At 38.4% G+C, this 21,597-nt stretch overlaps 1 protein-coding gene across 3 annotated transcripts; it reads left to right on the top strand.

The window, feature by feature from the left end:
• Positions 1-7,561: 7,561 nt before the first annotated feature.
• Positions 7,562-13,654, top strand: LOC107782384 (uncharacterized). 3 transcript variants are annotated; one of them, XM_016603264.2, is made up of 9 exons: positions 7,562-8,778; positions 8,857-8,907; positions 9,273-9,375; positions 9,463-9,537; positions 9,757-9,904; positions 10,027-10,096; positions 11,086-11,151; positions 11,578-11,700; positions 11,838-12,362. In XM_016603264.2, the coding sequence occupies exons 1-9, from the start codon at positions 7,791-7,793 to the stop codon at positions 11,999-12,001; spliced, it is 1,788 nt and encodes a 595-aa protein (XP_016458750.1). In that variant the 5' UTR covers positions 7,562-7,790; the 3' UTR covers positions 12,002-12,362. The 3 variants fall into 3 exon arrangements, with proteins under 3 accessions (XP_016458750.1, XP_016458751.1, XP_016458752.1); XM_016603265.2 differs by lacking the exon at positions 11,838-12,362 and adding an exon at positions 13,365-13,654 and having other exon boundaries at positions 7,582-8,778; XM_016603266.2 differs by lacking the exon at positions 11,838-12,362 and adding an exon at positions 12,483-12,702 and having other exon boundaries at positions 7,582-8,778.
• The last annotated feature ends 7,943 nt before the right edge of the window (positions 13,655-21,597 follow it).

Here is a 21,597-nt window from a genome sequence, read left to right as displayed (position 1 = left end):
AGCAGAAATCCAAACGAAATCGGACTCACACAGTATAGAATCAGGCGTGTGTAGATGAAATACGGTTCAGATTCAAGAAATAGGACTCATTCGGACAGAATCAGAGAGGTAATACTTGCCATGTTTAGGCAAGTACCAAGTAACACCATAATCTTGCAAGTAACAACGAGATAACACGTAAAAGGCAAATAAATCACACAGGGAATCCATGATTTACTCGAATTTGGAGAAGATTGGGGAGGCAACAGTTAGGGTTTATGAGGAGAAGAGAAGCTTCGAGAGGATTTGGGGGCGGCGGACGGGTAAAATGAAGTTAGGGTTTGGGGTTGAGGGGTTATAAGGAGAGATAGGGGATTATTATGGGCCGTTGATCATTTGAGATCAACGGCCAAGATCGAAAGGGGAGTGGGGCGGGTCGTTTAAAACAGGTCGCAACCGGATTCATTAAAGGGTTGTGCTGGTTTGGGCTGCTGAGAGGAGAGAGGGTGTGGGCTTAGGATTTGGGCCAAGATTGGTCCGAAAATTAGCCTAGAATTGGGCTAATCTTTTAAATAGGAGATTTTAATAAAAATAATTAAATAAATATATAAAAATTCTATTTATGCAAATTAATACTTTAAAATAATAGTAGGAGATTACAAAAATATAAAATATTATTTTGACCCTCACCAAAATGACAAATGCAAAATATAGGTTATGCCTGCAAGATTGTGCAAATAGCTTAAAATAACACTGTAATTACAAAATAAAGTAAAAATATTTAAAATATGTATTATGGATGCAAATAATAATTTTAGGTACTTAAGTCATCCCAAAATAATTTTAAAGGATAATTATTAGATATTTATATAATAAAAATATAGAAAGAAATTAATTTTTGAGCTTTAAAAATTATGAAAAATTATAGAAAATGCTTGTAAACTAAGTAGTGATACAAAGTGATATTTTGAAAATATATATACTGTTTGAGAAAATATGAGGGCAAAATTTGGTATCAACACTCGCCCACCGATTGTATAAGTATGTTCCTTCCCCATTGACACCTACTGAAAGTTCAACAATACCTTCCAAACTCAAAGCCATGTTGCATCTAAAATGATAATCAAATCTTTACGCCCCTCTTTATTTCAAGCAAACTCCTCTCTGCCATGTTCAATCTTTCTCCGCACAGTGACCACCATTCCAATTATAATTCGTGGACCTAGTCACTCCCACCATGCCTCCCAAATCGCTCTAATCTTCCTTAAGGTACATGGTACCCTACCACAGAATCCATACGCTACCCTGCCACTCTCACTTCGGTCAAACCATCTCCTTTAAGCAACTTCTCGACCTCCGCTTCTCGTACTTGACCTGCTAGTACTTCAACCACCGTGAAACACTTCCCGCCATGTCCTCCCTCATACTTTGCTGCCCGATTTTTGCATCAAATCAAAATCCATCTCACCTGAACCAATAAATTGTTACCGACTCTAAGCCTCTTCGAAGATCATCTCACTCAATCCATCAACATTAGAAATACCAATTCGATTCTGAACCGTGACACACCGCTACCTCTGACAACCGCCCCTCAGGCACCATTTCACAACACCCTACCCCGAAGGCAAAATCAAAGGAGACCATAACACCGGCGAATCGTAACGCGTTCAAACAAGGACGACGACACCGCATTACAATAAAATTTCTACCACGCTCGAGAATATCAAGTCTCGTTACTTCATCAACCAAACTCGGACATCTATAGTCCGATTGCCTTTTCTCTGCTGGAATTAAATGATGAACCCCTTAATCATGCACTGAGAAATCCTCTCTTCAAGCCCTTCACTGCCTCAACACATAAACGAGCACCTTACCATTACACCAACATTGTGCGATAACAACGCATAGACATCGTAGCAATCCATGCTCAGTCTCGAAAGCATAGAAAATACATATACTGAGCTGGAACAAAAGAACATCCTTCCGCAAGGCGGCAATAATAGCCTGCCCGAACACGCAGGGAAAAATATCATGCACCACGTCTGTAGTATCACTACAACTCCTCGACGCCCAATTGATAACAAACGCTTCGTGCCGCATAAGATTGAGTAGGAATGAAATAAAAGCACAAGCCTCAATAGAATCAAACCGCACGATGAGGAAATCAAGAAGGGAAGTGCTCCTAACAGCCCTGTAGCCTCTTGAAGATAAGTACAGACATCTCCGTACCAATCCACAAGACTCTACTAGATTTGCTCATGACTCGTGAGACCTAAGTAAACCTAACGCTTTGATACCAAGTTGTCACGACCCAAAATCTACTATAGGTCGTGATGGCGTCTAACATCGCCGTCAGGCGAGCCAACAGTGATTTACCAATTTATTTACTCCTTTTAGAATTTTAAAATCATAATTTTCCTTAATTGAATAGTATAAAATAGAATTTATAGAGTAATGAATATATTTACATGGACCACAATGATGAACAACCTGAAAGAACCTCCAAAATCCGGTATCACAAGTGCATGATCATTTTCTAAGAAGTACAATAACAATACAACATATGTCTAGAATGTAAATAAGACATGATAAAATAGTTAGTACGATGGAGACTCGGTGGACTGCGATGCGTAGCCTAAGTTGCAGCTCATATAAAGTCTCCTCAACAGATGCGCCTGCGCGCCAAGATGATCTCCAAATGAACCTGTCAGACCCTACACATTTAGTGCAGAAGTGCAGCATGATTACGTAAATCAACGCGTACCTAATAAGTATCTAGCCTAACCCCGGAGAAATAGTGACGAGGAGCCGATATCGACACTTACTAGAGGTCCAAATAAATAATTTAATAATTCATAACAGATGTGAAGTGCACAACAATAGTGGAGTAAGTTTGTACTTTCATAATTTTTCCTAATTATTTCCTTTAAAGTAAAAATTTCTCGATCTTGTATTTTACCTTAATAGTTCAGAAAATGCCAAGTGTCAATACCAAATAAGTGGAGAATACCATAAAATGCCAAGCATCAATGGAAGGTTTATCTCGTGAACATTCGGACTACTAGCGATATAACACACGATTCCGCCGCGGTCGTTCGGCCCGATCCATAAGAAAAGGAAGGAAGTTACCGCATTACGAGGCACGCATTAACAATACAACACATGAGCATAAAATGTATTTAAGTTTTACCATTTCTTAAATAACTCGCCCACAACTCTAAGTGTTAAGGCTTAGCCTAGTATACATATATTTACTTCTAAATCAATTTCAATTATAACTTCAATTAATTAAGTGAGCGGAATGGGTTCAAATAATTCAAATATTACATGATAAGATCCTAAGTCTACCCGGACATAAAATGTTGTAGCTACGTACGAACTCTCGTCACCTCGTGCGTAGGTAACACCCACAAGTAGTTGCACATAACAATGAATATCACCTAGGGGTAGTTTTCCCCTCACAAGGTTAGACACGAGACTTACCTCGCTCCGAAGTTCCATAACAGGCTCCAACGCCACTCAAACCCCTCAACCTGATGCTCGTCTCTTCAAAACTAGCCAAGGAACGTGCAAACCAATCAAAATATACTCTAATAACCATGATTAATCAATTCATAACAATTTCCAACTCCGCTCTAAAAGCCAATAAAGTCGACCTTCGGGCCCACACGTCCGAATTTCGGAAATGTTCGAAGGTAAACTCTACCCATAACACTATGGACTCGAATATATAATTTATTCCTAATTCCATGACCAATTTTGCGGTCAAATTTCAAAAATACCAAATTCTAATTTTTCTACAAAAAATCCTAGATTTTTATTAATTTTCATGTTTAAATCCACATACAAATATTGTATTTAACTTGTAATAGGTAGGAATCACTTACCTTGTATTGTTTGATGAAAATCTCCCATTGAATCTCTCCAAAATCGCCCCAACCAAGTAAAAATGAAAGAAAATGGGCCAAATCCCATTTTTATAAAAACCTCACTGCCCAACGACATTTTGCATTTGCGGAACATGAGCCGCTTCTGCGGCTCTCTCTTGGCCTCTCAATCTCCGCATCTGCGGCCCCTCATGCACAGATGCGGTGCCGCTTCTGCGGAACTCGACCGCATCTGCGGTGCCAGCCTTCCCCAGCCACTCCGCTTCTGTGCTCAAGGACACCGCATCTGCGCCATCGCAGATGCAGAAATGGTCTCGCGCCTGCGCCACTGCCCAGAACCGCTCCTGCGACCTGCTTGTCCGCTTCTGCGGCTCCGCACCTGCGGCCAAAACCTCACAGGTGCGGTTACACCGGATGCCAGCTGCTTCAGCATTTCCCCCAGCCCAAACTCGATCCGTTTTCAATCCGATTCTCACCCGAGGCCCCGGGGACCCCATCCAAACATACCAACACATCCCAAAATACAATACGAACTAAGTCAAAACCTTAAGCCACGTCAAGCAATATCAAAATCATAAATCGCGTCTCGAATCAAACTTATAAATTTTCAAAATTTTAAATTCTATATCTTGTGCCGAAACGTATCATATTAATCCGGAATGTGTTCAAATTTCGCACCCGAGTCATAAATAACATAACGAAACTATTCCAAGGCTCGGAACCCCAAACGGACATTGGTAACATAAAAATCCACTTCAAACTAAAATTATGAAATTCTTAAACCTTTAAAATGCCAGCCTTCCATAATATGCGCCGAAATGCTCCCGGGCCACCTGATACTCGACCCGGACATACACCCAAGTCCGGAATCATCATACGAACTTATTGAAACCTTCAAATCCAGATTCCCAGGCCGTTTACCCAAAAGTCAAATCTTAGAAAATTCTTCAAATTTAAAGCTTCCGAAATTAGAATTTTCTTCCCAAATCAACTCCGAACTTCCCGAAATTCAATTCCGACCACACGTACGAGTCATAATACATGAAGTGAAGCTACTCAAGGACTCAAACCGCTGAACGACGTGCTAGATCTCAAAACGACCGGTCGGATCGTTACAAATAAATTAAATATTTTCGAGACAAAAACTACTATATACCTTATTATATTTATTTAACTTCTTTATCTGCTTGAAAATTAATGGGATTACAACTTTCTTGATATTATATTAGTAAAAAAACCCTTGTTCTTAGATATGCAAGCACCAATACATAGCGGAAAAGATGGTGAATGTTATTCTCAACTTATCTCAACAACACGTAAGAATAATTTGAAAGTCAAGTTTTATATACCTCTCTTATATTTATTTATTTATTTATTTATTTTTGTGTCTTTTTCAAGAAGATAGCTTGATGCTTTTAATGGGCATGGTAAACGTGTATAATGCTTAGGGAAATTAACGTTCGTTTCACGAGAGTTTAGCTTTTGCAAAGCACGAGGTTATAGTAAACACAGGTCGGTTTACTGGTTAATGGACCCTAAATTATATTTTATCGGTACTGTTGTGCCACAATATTAAAATCGTCAAAGTTCAATAGTTTGCAAACCACATATGACATATAACGAATTCTGACCGAGAAAGCGACTGATGAAGCAAATCACTCCCAGTTTTCCACATGAAAATAGCTCGCCCAACCAACACTTCAAAAGTAAAAGTAAAAGTTGATTTTAAAAAAGAAAGATACGATTTTAAAATCTTATAGACATATATTATGGACAGAAAGTAAAGAGAAGGTTGGTGCGTGGGGGTTGGAGAAAAAAGTTGTGAAGTAAAAGAACTATAAAAATAAGTGAAAGGGGTTGGGTTAAGTGTTACGCAAGCACGCACTTTGACGTCCAAACGACTAGAAGTACTACATTAATATAGAATAATATCTTTTTTGGCAAAACAATAAAATTATATAGGAGGAGATTTATTAATGTAAATAGCAAGTGTCGGTGGAAGGAAAGAAGACATCTTTTGTCGAAATCCAAGAGCAGCTTCCTCATTCCTGTGACTAAATTTAGATAGTTGGATTCACATGTCGGTAGAAGGAAGGAAAAAAAAGAGATAAAAATAATTCTACCATAAGTCTTTTTACGAGGAAAACATTTCTTATTAAAATTTTTAAATATGTCTGTGCCTGACTCAGATTATATACACACATAATAGAGCTAATAGGAAGGAGAGCCTTGAAGTAATAGAAAAATTATCTCCGTGTGATCTGTATGTCACGAGTTCGAACCATGAAAGTAATCGGTAATACTTGTATTTAGAATAGACTATCTACGTCATAGCTCTGAGAATACGGTCCTTCTTTGAGTGAATGCAAAATGCATCGCACACCGAACTGTCCTATATTATAGTAAAGTTAATAGAGCCCTTATAGTATATGTGATCTCCCCAAAAATCGAAATATTTTTCGGAATTTTTTATTTTTTTCGGAATAAGTGTTGATTTTATATTTTAATAAAAAAAAATTTGAAAAATATTTTTTCCGAAAAAATAATTTTGCCATGCTGGATTGCTCAGGTGGATCACCATGTAAGCAAATCTAATCTAATTGGACTGCCATGTCACCTTTAATGACAAAACTAACGATTTAAGGGCATTTGTGATCTAAAACATAGACGATAGAGATATTTTTGGTATCAAAAATAAATAAATAATATTTTTAAACTGTTTCAAATAGTTCAAGGATATTTTTGACCCTTTTCGAAGAATATATTGGCACATATATAGATTTTACTCACTTTGTTCTAAGGGACATAGACAATATCGTCAGATAGGTCGGCATATATATGACAATAAAATAGGATTCTCTAGCTACTTCGTCCTTTTGCACCAGCATGTGAATGTTTCATGTAAACAGCCTATTTTAAGATTGGGTGGGGTGGGGAAAGAAAACAAAGGAGAATATAACGTTAACATAAATAAATTCAGTAAAATTTGAGTTCGGTCGGAATAGAGCAGTGTATATGTAATCCTTATTTCTGTCTTAAAAAAGTACATAAATTATTTTCGGAAGACGAATAGAAAAGAAGAACAAAACAAACAAAAAAAAGGATAATATGTTCTCTCTCATTTTTATTCAAGTTAATTCAATCATGCACACCATTACCAATAAACATTTCTTTAATACTTGTATTTAAGACATGAAGGCCATAATCCACAGTGTGTACCTATTCTTTCCGAATTTATTTTTCTACCAAGTCATTTTGAAAACCAAAATATCATTTCTCTCCATATTTATCACTTTTTTTTAAAAAGAAAATAATTATATAGATGAATATTTATTAATACAATTCTGTTTGTTCCGTTGACTGAATTTTTTACTGTGATTCGAGGGTTTAAACAGCGTTTTTTTCGAACACAGAATGCTGATGATTTTCTTAGGATGTATTTGATATCCGCAAAAAAAAAAACGTTTATAAATCACTTCAATGGCTTTAAGAAAGATAACATTTTAATTTTTTGATCTTTTTATAAATATTTTATGAATTTATAAAATTTCGAGATACATTCACCACAATTTAACCATTTTTCACTTTTTCTCACTCATTCACAGCTTCCGAGGAGGTGCTAAAAGAATAAAGAAAAATAAAAAAAGAAACAGACATATTACATAAAATAAACCAAACAAAATTAAAAGACTATCATTTTAGAAACAGGGAAAAAGGAGCAAAATAAAGTCCCTTCTCCCTCTATGTTAGGATTCCATTGTTTTCACAACTTTCCTATTCCACCAAACACAATTTCTTCAGCTAAAAGCCTGTAATCCCATTACTCCTTCAATAAACAGTAAACCCCACAACCAAAAATACTCATTATTACAATCTTGAATCATTAGACTAAGCATACAAAAAAGTTGAAAAAAAGGAGGAAATATGGAAGTAGACAATAGAAGAAAGAGCACATCATCAAGAAATAATGGTAGTGTTGTGGCATCAGGTTCTGTTTGGGAAAACAGAATGAAACTTGATGAAGTAAAAGGTGGAATTAAAGTACTTATTAGTAACAGTTCTGAAGAAACCCCAGATGAAAATGATGATAAAAATTGCACCTTTTTTACTCAAGTGGATAAAAAGTTGGAAATAGAGCCAAAAAAATGCAATCTTGGTGTTGTTGGGGTTATGAGTGGGAAGAGAAAAACTTGGAAAGCTGAAAACTTTGAAGGAAACCCAATTCAGATTGCTAGTAAAAGACCTGATTTGAGCAAAAAATTGGATGAAAAGTGTCAAGATTTGAGCAAAATCCCAAGTCAGAGCATGAAAAAATCTGAGTCTCTTAATGGGAAAGCAAAAGTAGTATCAAGTAAGGAACTTGATGAGGAAAGCAAGCATCTTCATTTTAAAATCTTGAAAAAATCCAATCTTGAGGAGTCGAGTAAGAATATTGAAGGATCAATTAAGGAAAACGAGAACAAACCAAGTGGGATTAAGAAGACAAAATCTGAGGAAAATTGTGAAGAGAAATTCATCACAAGCAATGCGGTGAACTTGAATTATGGTGAGGAGGTTTCGTCCGCTATTTTGGACAGACAGGTTCGGAAGTTAAGGTCGAAGGAGATCACTTCTGAGGCTAAATTTGCAACTAAAGTAGATAAAAATCTTGAAAATGAAGAGGAAGAAGAAGAAGAAGAAGAATGGGATGAGGTATTAGAGGAAGAAATTGATGAGGAAATGGAAAAGAAAAGTGTTGATGTTAAACAAATTAAAGTACAAGTACAGAAGCCTAAAAAGATTGTGACTGAAGATAAGAAACTTCAGTATAGTAATAAAAAACAAATATCAATTTCTTCAGTTAACAAGAAACAGCCCCCTCCTACTTCAAACCATGCCAAAATTCATCTAAGCCAAACAAGAACCAAATCAGGTAACTGCATTTCCTTTTTATGCTTTCTTTGTTTAAAGTTTAGTTCTGAATTCATTTTCAATTTTGTTGCCTTTTCAGTTCCAGTTTCAGATGTAAATCCTAGACAAAATGGCAAATTACAAAGCTTTGGTAAGTTCAATCTCTTAATATGTTCTTTAGAAACTCAATGTGATACTGTATTTATGGTAAACATTTATCTATATCAAACAATTGAATGCAAGACACTTGTCTTTTATAAACACATTTCTCCGTTAAGTGACATGTCTCTTACTTGCTTAGGTTAAATTGTTTAGTTTGGTTAAAATATCGAGTTGGTAGGGGTAAGGATCAAACTACTATGGTTATAATAAGTAATATGTGTCTCACTTTAACAGTTTGTTGCAAAGCACATGTCATGCATTTATCGGTGTAAATACCGGATGCGTGGTAAGTTTTTATCCAAATATTTACCCTGCGACTATTGGCTCTGATTTCCTCTTAAAACATTTCTGCAGTTGACTTAGTGATGTGGAGAAATGTATCAAAATCCACATTAATCTTTGGAATTGGAACCTTTGCTATTATTTCATCTTCATATACTCAAGATCTCAATATCAGGTAATTAGTTCCTTCAAAAATAACAGATCTTTATTCCTTTATCAGATCTGTTAAGTAAAGCATTAATTAATTATGGCTTTTTTACAGCTTCATTGCTGTGCTTTCCTACTTGGGTCTGGTCTATCTTGCTGCAATCTTTCTCTTTAGATCCCTCATTCACAGGTAATATATTGTAAAAGGAATTTAATATATACTGACAATATAAAGAATTTTTATATTATCCGTGCAATTTAATCGTCTATACGTTAGCTCAACCTGATGGTATATAAAGTTATACACTAACACACAACTTAAACTTGTCGTACCATATCTTGAGATTATCCAATAATGCGTTGTCTAACATTTTATTTGATTTTATTTTATCCTTTGTTGGGTAAATAGGAGAGCAAATGATATTGGTGAATCAAGTGAGTATGTAGTAGGGGAAGAAGAAGCAGTGTGGGCACTGAAGTTGATACTTCCTTTCATAAATGAGTTTCTTTTGAAAATCAGAGCCCTTTTTTCCGGTGATCCTGCAACTACAATGAAGGTAAAGAGTTCAAACATTTCCATTGGATTTCATTATCTTCTTATAGTTTTTTAGATCTGAATTCAAATATTTACCAATCTTGTGAAAGTTGTGGGAATTTGACAAATTTTTGCCTCTGGTAGATGGCAGTTCTGCTGTTTCTTTTGGCTCGGTATGGCAGCTCCATAACCATTTGGAAACTGTCCAAATTAGGTAAGTTTTTCTGTAAGTGTTGCATCTGCATTACTTAAAAGTGACTTTTTTTGAATGTTTATTTCAGTCAAAGAAGTATGACTTTTTTGATTTTTTTTCTTGGGAAAAGGTCCGAGTTTGTCATTGTACTATTCGAAATTGCTCAATTTTGCCATCCTTTATACTTTTGGTCGGGGACTCTTATGTTAGCAAATCGTCTTATATTTGTCGTTGCTATTAACGGAAATCTAACGTGAAATGGATGGATTCTACGTGTCCAAATTCTTCACAAAAAAGTCAAAAACTACCCCTCAACTTTTGATTATCCTTATGTTGGAGCTCTATTAAGGGTCAAAAAATAAGACTTATTCCTAACGGCAAGATTAATATTAAACCAAAAGTTTGATGCACGACAAAGTTGCTCAATTTTGAATTGTACACAAGTGAGTTTGATCCTTTTTACTTGTTTTTTTCAGTAGAGAAAAAGAAAGTTGCCAGAAAGGAAATGCAACTTTGAAGTTTTAGCTTCCTTTTAGTAATTCTTCCTAGAATAGGCAAAAATATCATTTTTTGGTAGTATGAAGGGGAATTGGCCCAAAAATTGGAGGGCGTCAAGACGCTGTTGGGCGCCGGGCGCTGACTCAAAGTGTCCCCTGAACCGCGCGAAATGGTGGCCTATTACACAGCTAACTAACTCTGCCTGGGGTGTGGGTACATATTATTCATCGGCGGTCCGGTGTACCCCTACTATACAAAGCTGCCTCCTGATTTTTCCCATTTTGTTTTATTTAAGTACTTTGAGATCAAATTAATTTCCAATCAAATTTATTTAGTAATCTGATCGAAGCCTTTTTAATTATAGCTCCTTATCAATCTTCCAACAAAATGCCAAAATTGAAAAAAAGAAGGATTTTTTTCTGGAATTGAAACTTGCCACTACTTTCTTTTTCCTTTTTTCCAATTTTCTCTAACCATAGCTTGCTCACTATTGTTTATTTCCTGTTTTGCAGGCTTTTTTGGAGTCATGGTCATACCAAAAATTTGCTCTTCTTATTCCACACAGTTAACCTCTTACGGTAAATACGAGTTAATCTCTCATTCTTTTTTATTTTTGTTTACTTTTCCTTGATTAGTTTTAACTTCTTAAACATTCCATGTATTTTGAAGATTAAGATATATTTAAAGATTAAAATATCTCTTTTTAACCAAATTGTTATGAAATGTTTTAGACACCCAGTATATTATATTTAATGAAATATTTTGAGAATTGCAACATTGATTTGAAAGTACTACTTATGTTATTAATTTGTGAAGTTGATGCATATCATTAGGTCAGTTAAAGGTCTGTAACAAGTATAGATTGTTAACTTACAAAACATGGTTAGAGACATGTCACAACAAGTATAGTTAATAAACTGTACCGATACTTTTTATATTGTCAGTGCATATAACTTAAATCCCGCGTTTTGAAACTTATCGGTGATGCAAAATTTTATATGAAGGTACATTTTTGACACGATACGTTAGAGATGCTTGGGAATCATGTAGTCACAAAAAAGCAGTTGGATTTGCAATCTTCACATTAGTTTGGAATTTCTCTTCAATCATTGCCAGAATATGGGCAGGTAACAAATATACATTCTAATTTTTACACAAGAGAGAAAAAAAATCAAATTAAAATATATTTAAGTGAATGATGTTTTGGTAAAACAATGAAAAACCTTATTATATATACTGAGAAATTAACAATTTATTTGTGCAGTGTTCATGTTATATGTGGGATTTAGGTACTATCAACAAACCTTGATTACAGAGGACATTACTATAAAAGCTGATGATTCTTGGCAAGGAAAAATAAGAGAACAGAGACAAGTTGGGAGAAAGTCCAGTTTAATGGAAACAAGAAAACAAAAGAAAGCATTTTAAGTTAATCAATAGCTAATATTATAAATAATAATATTTTTTATTAATACATGAGAGATCATTAACAAGGCTCGTTCATAGATCAGCGCAAAGCTATTAATCCAAGACGAGCGTCTTCTTCATTTTCATCTCCCCTATTTTTCAACCATTATCTTTTAAGATTCTTTTATTCTTACTGTACATATTCAGCCTCTCTACTCCTTCGGGTAGGGGTAAGGTCTGCGTACACACTACCCTCCCCAGACCCCATTAGTGGAATTTTACTGGGTTGTTGTTACTGTACATATAGTTGTTTGACTAAGAAACTGATGTTTTGGAGCATAGCCTCCATTGGCTAATAAAGTTTTATGCAATTAACATTTAATTGCAAAACATTGTTGTTTTGTTGTTGCAATTAACATTTAAATGGAATATTGTTTTAATCTTTTTACTTGCTTTTGGTATGGTGGTAACCTAAGTTCTACTTGGATTTTGTCAAAAATAGATTGAATGCAACAGTGAAGTTCAGCTTGGATTTACATATACACATATGTTACAGTGATTTCCACTGAGCTATTTATTGTTAGTTAATACATTTCCTGTCTCTTTTAGAAATATCAAGTGTATTGTTGTCATTTGACTAGTTGCCTTCAGTGACTGGTTGTATCAATAATGTAAGTTTCTTGTAAATTTTAGAGTAATTTAATATAAAGTTTTTTTTTTCATTTTTTTTCTTAGAAATATTTTTGTTCTGTTTTCAGAGAGAAATATCAGACAACAGAACTAAACAACCAAAATTAGTCCCGAGTCCGTCCGGTAAAGAGAAGATATTGATTTTGTAGAATTTTTTTGACGGACTCTGATTGGCTTGAAATTTCATAGGTCCATAGGTAACGGCCTAGTGATCAATACTCATTGTTTCGTCATGACTTTCGAGTTCATTTTCTGACGTTTTGAGGTCATGCAATACGAATTTTTGATTTTATCTACTTTTTCGTGTGTATTTAGTACATGTGGATTTTGTAGAAATTTTTTGTATAACTCTGATTGACCCGAATTTTCGTAGGTCCATAGAAAACGGCCTAGTGACCAATACTCACTGCTTCGCCATGTCTTTCGAGTATACTTTTTCGTGTGTATTTAGTACATGCGGATTTTGTAGAATTTTTTTGAAGAACTCTTATTGGCCCGAATTTTTGTAGGTCCATAGAAAACGGCCTAGTGACCAATACTCACTGCTCCGCCATGTCTTTCGAGTATATTTTATGGCGTTGCGAGGTTATACAATACGAATTTGTGCTTATATCCATTTTTTCATGTGTATTAGTATACATGCTGATTTTGTAGAATTTTTTTGATGAACTCTGATTGGCCTTAAATTTCGTAGGTCCAAAGGAAACGGCCTAGTGACCAATACTCATCGCTTTGTCATGATTAATGTCGCTTTTTTGCATTTTGAGTTCATTTTATGGCATTTCGAGGTTATGCAACACGGATTTGTGATTATATCCACTTTTTTTTTTGGTGTGTTAGTACATGTTGATTTTGTAGAATTCTTTTGATGACTCCAGATTGGCTTGAAAATTGTAAACTTAGGGACCGATCGCCCAAATTTATGCAGATGGTGTGGACTATTATTATAACATATGAAAATCTGGGAATCGTCCTCAGTTCATATTTTATGGCTCTAAAACTTCAAAAAAAATGAAGAATGATCAATGACGAAATGATGACTATTGTTTATTAGATCGTTTCTTATGGGCCCATAAAATTTTAGGAGATTCAGAGTTGGTTTTCTAAATTCATGTAGATGGTGTTGACTACAGCACACGAAAATCTAGGAATCGTCCGGAATTTCTGTTTTATTGCCCTAAAACGCTAAAAAACGATGAACGGTCATGGTGAAGTGATGACTATTGTTCATTAGGTCGTTTTTATGAATCCGCAAAATTTTTAGGAGATTCAGTGTCAGTCGCTAGAATTTCTCCGATGGCGTTGACTATAGCACATGAAAATTTGGGAATCGTCTTGAATTCCTGTTTTATGGCCTTAAAACGCCGATAAACAAGGAACAATCATGGCTAAGCTATGATTATTGTTCATTAGATCGTTTTTTATGGGCCAAACAATTTTAGAAGATTCGGGGTCGGTCGCCCGAATTCATGAATATGGCAAGGACTAGCACATGAAAATTCGGGAATCATATTGAATTCCTATTTTATGGCTCTAAAACGCCAAAAAATGAGGAACGATCATGGCGAAGCAATGACCATAGTTCATTACATCATTTTTGACGGTCCAACAAAATTTTAGGCGATCCGGTTGAGATCGCCCAGGCTCGTGTAGGAGGCGTGGGCTGTATGTGACACATGAAAATTTTGGAAATCGGGCAAAATTTCAATTTTATGGCCCTAAAATGCAAAATAACGAGTAACGGTCAAGGCGAGGCAGTGACTATTGTTCCTTAGGTCGCTTTTGATGGGCCGGCAAAATTTTAGGCGTTTCGGGTCGGAGCGCCCGGGCCTATGCAGGAGGCGTGGGCTATAGCACACGAAAATTTGGGAATTTGACGGAATTCTATTTTGTATGGCCCTAAAACGCCAAAAACGAGTAATGGTCATGGCGAGGCGATGACTATTGTTCCTTAGGTCATTTTTGATATGCCGGAAACATTTTAGGCGATCTCGGTCCGGTCTCCCGGGTCTATAACACACGAAAATCTGGGAGTCTAACAGAATTCTAGTTTTCATGGACCTAAAATGCCAAAAAACGAGTAATGGTCACGGCGAGGCGATGACTATTGTTCCTTAGGTCGTTTTGGATTGGCCGAAAAAATTTAAGGCGATCTGGGTCCGGTCGCCCAGGCCCACGCCGAAAGCATGGGCTATAGCATACAAAATTTGGGAATCGAGTGGAATTCTAGTTTTTATGGCCTTAAAACGCCAAAAAATGAGGAACGGTCATGGCATGGCGGTGACTATTGTTCCTTAGGTATTTTGATTGACCGGCAATATTTTACGCGATCTTAGTCCGGGCGCTCGGGCCCATGCAGGAGGCGTGAGCTAATGCACATGAAAATCTGGGAATCTAACTTTCAATTTTATGGCCCTCAATGCCAAAAAACGCGTAACAATCATGGTGAGGTGGTGACTATTATTCCTTTGATCGTTTTTGATTGGCTGACAAAATTTTAGGCGATCTGGGTCCGGTTGCCCGGACCCATGCAGAAGCTGTGGGTTATAACACACGAAAATTTGTGAATCGTGCGGTATTCCAGTTTTATAGCCCTAAAACGTCAAAAAATGAGTAACGATCATGGCGAGACAGTGATTATTGTTCCTTAGGTCGTTTTTGATGGCCGACAAAATTTTAGGCGATCTGGGTACGGTCGCATGGGCCCATGCAACAGGTGTGGGCTAATTCCAGTTTTATGGTCCTAAAACACCAAAAACGAGTAACGGTTATGGCGAGGCGGTGGCTATTATTCTTAGATCATTTTTGATGGGCCAGCTAAATTTTAAGCGATCCGGGTCCTGGCGCCCATGCCTATGCAGAAGGCGTGGGCTATAACACCGAAAATCTGAGAATCACACGGAATTCTAGTTTTATGCCTCTAAAATGCCAAAAAAATGATTAACGGTCATAGCGATGCAGTGAATATTATTCCTTAAGTCGTTTTTTTTATAGGTGATCCGGATCCGGTCACCCGGGCCTGTGCATGAGGTGTGGGGTATAGCACACGAAAATCTAAAAACTAGGCGGAATTCAAGTTTATGGCCCTAAAACGCCAAAAAACGAGTAACGGTCATGGCGATGCGGTGACTATTGTTCTTAGGTCGTTTTGATGGGCCGACAAAATTTTAGGTGATCCGGATCCAGGCGCCGGGACCATGCAGGACGCGTGAGCTATATCACATGAAAATCAAGGAATCGGGCGGTATTCCAGGTTTTTGGCCCTAAAACACCTAAAAATGAATAATGGTCATAGCGATGGGCCAGCAAAATTTTAGGAGACCCGAGCTTGGTCGCCCGGGCCTATGCAGGACCCGGGCTCATGCAAGCGGCGTGGGCTATAGCACACGAACATCAGAAAATTGGGCGGAATTCCAGTTTTATGGCCCTAAAATGCCAAAAAATGAGATACGGCTATCGCGAGGCAGTGACTATTGTTCCTTAGGCGATCTAGGTCCGGATGTCGAGCCCGTGCAGGAGGTCTGGACTATAGCACACGAAAATCAGGGAATCAGGCGGAATTCTAATTTTTTGACCCTAAAACGCCAAAAACGAGTAATGGTCATAGTGAGGCGGTGAACCTTAAGGTCGTTTTTAATGGGCTGATAAAATTTTAGGTGATCCGGGTTCGGACGCTCGGGCCCATATAGGAGGCATGAGCTATAGCATACGAAAATCTGGGAATTGGGCGGATTTTCAATTGTATGTCCCTAAAACGCCAAAAAACAAGTATAGGTCATGGTGAGGCGGTGACGATTGTTCCCTAGGACATTTTAGATGGATCGAAAATTTTTTAGGCGAGCCGAGTCCTGACGCCCGGGTCCATGTGTGAGGTGTGAGCTATAACATGCGAAAATTTAGGAATCGGGGGAAAATTTCAGTTTTATGCCCTTAAAACACCAAAAAACGAGTAACGATCACGGCGAGACGGTGACTATTGTTCCTTAGATCGTTTATATAGGCCTGCAAAATATTTGGCTATCTGAGTTCGGGCGCCCGGGCCCATGCATGAGGTTTGAGCTATAGCATACTAAAATAAGGGAATCAGACGGAATTCCAATTTCATGGCCCTAAAACGCCAAAAAATGAGTAACGGTCATGGTGAGGCAGTGACTAATGTTCCTTATGTCTTTTTTGATGGGCCGGTAAAATTTTAAGCGATCCGGGTCCGATAACTCGGTCCCATATATGATGCGTAGGTTATAACACACGAAAGTTTGGGAATCGGGCGGAATTCCAGACTTATGGCACTAAAACGCCAAAAAACAAGTAAAGGCCATGGCGAGACGATGACTATTGTTCCTTAGGTCGTTATTTATGGACCAAAAAATTTTTAGGCGATCCGGGTCCGGACGCCTGGGCCCATGAAGGAGGTATGTGCTATTGCACACGAAAATCTGAGAATCGGGCGAAATTCTAGTTTTATGGCCCTAAAACGCCAAAAAATGAGTAACGGTCATACCAAGGTGGTGACTATTGTTCCTTAAGTCATTTTTGATGGACTGACAAAATTTCAGGCTATCCAGGTCCGGTCGCCCGGCCCATGCAGGAGGCATGGGCTATAGCACACGAAAATTAAGGAATCAAGCGCAATTCCAGTTTTATAATTCTAAAACGCCAAAAATCGAGTAATAGTCATGGAGAGGCGGTGACTATTGTTCCTTAGGTCATTTTTGATGGGTCGACAAAATTTTAGGCGATCCGGGTCCAGTCTCTCGGGGCCCATGTAGGAGGCGTGGGCTATAGCACACGAAAATCTGGGAATCGGACGAAATTTCAGTTTAATGGCCCTGAAAAGCCAAAAAAAGGTAACAATGATGGCGAGGCGGTGACTATTATTTCTTAGCTCATTTCTGATCGTGATCCATGCACTCAGGCCGGGGCATGTGCAGGAGACGTTTGCTATAGCACACGAAAATCTGAAGATCGGGCGGAATTCTAGTTTTATAGCCCTAAAACGCCAAAAAACGAATAACGGTCATGACGAGGCAATGACTTTTGTTCCTTAGGTCATTTTTGATGGGCTAGTAAAATTTTAGGTGATCTGGTTACGGGCGCCCATGCCCCTGAAGGAGGCGTGGGCTATAGCACACGAAAATTTGGGAATCGGGCGGAATTCTAGTTTTATGACCTAAAACGCCAAAAAACGAGTAATAGTTATGGCGATGCTGTGACTATTGTTCCTTAGGTCATTTTTTATGGACCGTCAAAATTATAGGCGATCTGCGTCCGGTCGCCTGGACCCATGCAGGAGTCGTAGGCTATAGCACACGAACATTTGGGAATGTGGCGAAATTCTAGCTTTTTGGCCCTAAAGCGCTAAAACAATAAGTAACGGTCATGGCGAGGCGGTGACTATTCTTTCTTAGGTCATTTTTGATAGGCTGACAAAAATTTAAGGCAATTCGGGTCTGGGCGCCCGAGCCCATGCATGAGGCATGAGCTATAACACACGAAAATCTAGAAATCGAGTAATGGTTATGGCGAGGCGCTAACTATTGTTCCTTATGCCATTTTTATGGGCCGATAAAATTTTAGGTGATTCGGTTCAGGTCGCCCGGGCCTGTGCAGAAGGCATGGGCTGTAATACATGAAAATTTTGAAAATCGGGCGGAATTTCAGTTTTATGGCCCTAAAATGCCAAAAATGAGTAACGGTCATGGTGAGGCGGTGACGATTGTTCCTTAGGTCATTTTTGATAGGCCGACATAATTTTAGGCGATCCGGGTATGGTCGCCCGGGCCTATGCAGGAGGCGTAGGCTATAACACACGAAAATTTGAGAATCGAGCGGAATTTCAGTTTTAAGACCCTAAAACGCCAAAGTACGAGTAACTGTCATGGCGAGGCGCTGACTATTGTTCCTTAGATTATTTTTGGTTAGCCGACAAAATTTTAGGTGATCCGAGTCCGGTCGCAAGGGTCCATGCATGAGCCGTGGGCTATAGCACACGAAAATCTTGGAATCGGGCAGAATTTTAGTTTTTTGGCCCTAAAATGCCAAAACACGAGTAACGGTCATGGCGAGGCGGTGAATGTTGTTCCTTAGGTCATTTTTGATGGGCCGGCAAAATTTTAGGCGATTCGGGTTCGGTCACCCGAGCCCATGCAGGAGGCGTGGGCTATAGCACACGAAAATCTAGAAATTGGGTGGAATTCTAGTTTTATGGCCCTAAACTGCCAAAAAACGAGTAACGGTCATGGCGAGGCGGTGACTGTTGTTCCTTAGGTCGTTTTTGATGGGCCGACAAAATTTTAGGCGATCCGGATCTGGTCGCCCGGGCCCATGCAGGAGGCATGGGCTATAGCACATGCAAATCTGGGAATCGAGTGGAATTCCAAATGTATGGCCCTAAAACGCCAAAAAACGAGTCGGTCGTGACAAGGAAGTGACTATTGTTCCATAGGTCAATTTTGATGGGCCGGCAAAATTTTATGTGATTCGTGTCTTGGCGCCCAGGCCCATGAAGGAGCCGTGGGCTATAGAACATGAAAATCTGGGAATCGGGCGGAAATCCACTTTTATGGGTCTAAACCACCAAAACACGAGCAACAGTCATGGCGAGACGGTGATCATTCTTCCTTAGCTCGTTTTTTATGGGCCGACAAAATTCTAGGTTATTCGGGTCCGGTCTTCCGGGCACATTCTGGAGGCGTGAGCTATAGCACGCGAAAATGTGGGAATTAGGCGAAATTCTAGTTTTATGGCCCTAAAACGCCAATAAAGAGTAACGGTCATGGCGAAGCGGTGACTAATCTTCCTTAGGTCATTTTTTATGGGCTGATATTATTTTAGGTAATCTAGGTCTGGTCGCCCAGGCCCGTGCAGGAGGCGTGGATTAGAGCACACGAAAATATGGGAATGAGGCGGAATTCCAAATTTTATGGCCCTAAAATATCAAAAAACGAGTAACAGTCATGGCGAAGCGGTGACTATTGTTCCTTAGGTCGTTTTAGATGGGCCGGCAAAATTTTAGGCTCTGGGTCCAGTCGCCCAGGCCCTTACAATAGGCGTGGGCTATAACACACGAAAATCTGGGAATCGGGCGGAATTTCAGTTTTATGGCCCTAAAATGCTAAAAAACGAGTAACGGTCATGGCGAAGCGGTGACTATTGTTCCTTTAATATAGATTCGTCTTTTGATTAAATATTTTATTATCTAATTGTTCCATGCTTTCTTGTATGATTTGGTGGTTGCAAACACTAGATTAACGCCTAGCACACTTAGTTCTAACTTGGAAAGGTGGAATCGCGTTTAGGTATAAAGCAATTAGCAAGGAATTGGATAGATTAAGGAATTAATCTCCTCTCAATTAATGGAATCAAACTAGGAATAGGGAGATTCTTACTTGGGCATTAACAATTGTATGCATTGAGCTCTAAATAGCTTGGAAAGGGATTTGTGAGTAAAAACTTCTTAGTGTTGGAAAATACTAAGTTGGTATTATTGATATTGTTGTCATAACATATGTTTGATTGATTGGAATCAAATACATCTATACCCATAGCATAACATACACGAAGGATGAGCAACCATAGTGCTTTCTCTCATTGATTACAAAAATAATAACATACCCAGTATTATCCACTACGTGGGGTCTGGGGGTCTCATTGATTACTACTCTCTAATTATTTTCGTATTCTAAGTGTTTGATTAAATTTCGTAGTCATAATTTTAGAAGTAATTGCAGAAAATTATTCTTTTAATTGAAGATTACTTTAAGTTCATTGAATTCACACACTCTTTGACATTCTAGCACACACCATACTCCTCGTGGGATCGACCCCAACCTTGTTGGGTTTATTATTGCAATCGGCCGTACTACTTTCAAATTGAGAGTAGGATTGGACGTGACCAATTTTTGGTGTCGTTACCGGGGAGTACAGTGTTCTTGTGTTACCGTGTTATTGTGTGTTTATTCGAGTTCTTATCTTTTCTTTGTTGTTACTTTGATCCATTTGCTTTTGGTGTAGACTGTTATGGCGGAAGAAGATCTTGGCGCTCTGCCTTTAGGTCCTATCAAGGAAGCACCCCGTGCACGCCGAGCAGCAAATCGAAACCAACGGAACGAACAAGTTCCATCGCTTCAACAAGTTCCACAGGCACCTAGAGCACGACAAGATCCACCAGAAGCGGTGCGAAATCGAGGATATGCTAGTGCGATTGTACCACCAAGGATAGGGGGTATCTTTACAATCACTAGTGTGATGATTAATATGCTTCAAGATAGAGGATATTTCACAGGAGACCCCAATCAAAATGCCAACAAACATCTCAAGCACTTCATCGATGTGTGCCAAATGAACAAGCAACCAAATGTTTACAATTGAGGTTATTTCTGTTCTCATTGAGAGAGAAAGCTTTAGATTGGTTGGAGAGAATGCCAAATCACTCAATTCACTCATGGGACGAACTTGTGAAGAAGTTCTTGGGCAAATATTTTCCACCGGGGAGAATGTCCATATTGAGAGATGAAATTTGGGGTTTAGACAACATCCCACAGAGGCATTACATGAAATATAGGAGAGATATCGTGGAATGGTTAAGGAATATCCAAACAACGACATGACTGACAACATGTTTCTTCAATCATTCTACCGCGGTCTTAATACCACCAATGAGACCTATGTAAACCAATTGGCTGAGGGAAATATAATGAACAAGACGTATCAAGAAGCTGAAGACATATTGGATGAAATGGCCGACACATCAGCGTCTTGGCAATCTAGAGCCAATGTGCCCCAAGAGGATCCATCTATGGTAAACTTGACTAAGCAAATGGAAGCTCAAGGAGAACAAATTGCAGAATTGACAATAGCCTTGAAGCTGCTAGCCAAGAACCAAATGCCAAGGCAAGTTAATGCTATGGACAATGTTCAAGGTCTGG

The sequence above is a fragment of the Nicotiana tabacum genome, chromosome 21 (assembly GCF_000715075.1).
Source record: "Nicotiana tabacum cultivar K326 chromosome 21, ASM71507v2, whole genome shotgun sequence".
In the NCBI taxonomy this organism is placed as follows: Eukaryota; Viridiplantae; Streptophyta; class Magnoliopsida; order Solanales; family Solanaceae; genus Nicotiana; species Nicotiana tabacum.
Note: the sequence above shows the minus strand (reverse complement) of the source record. Positions and strands in the feature narration are given on the sequence as shown.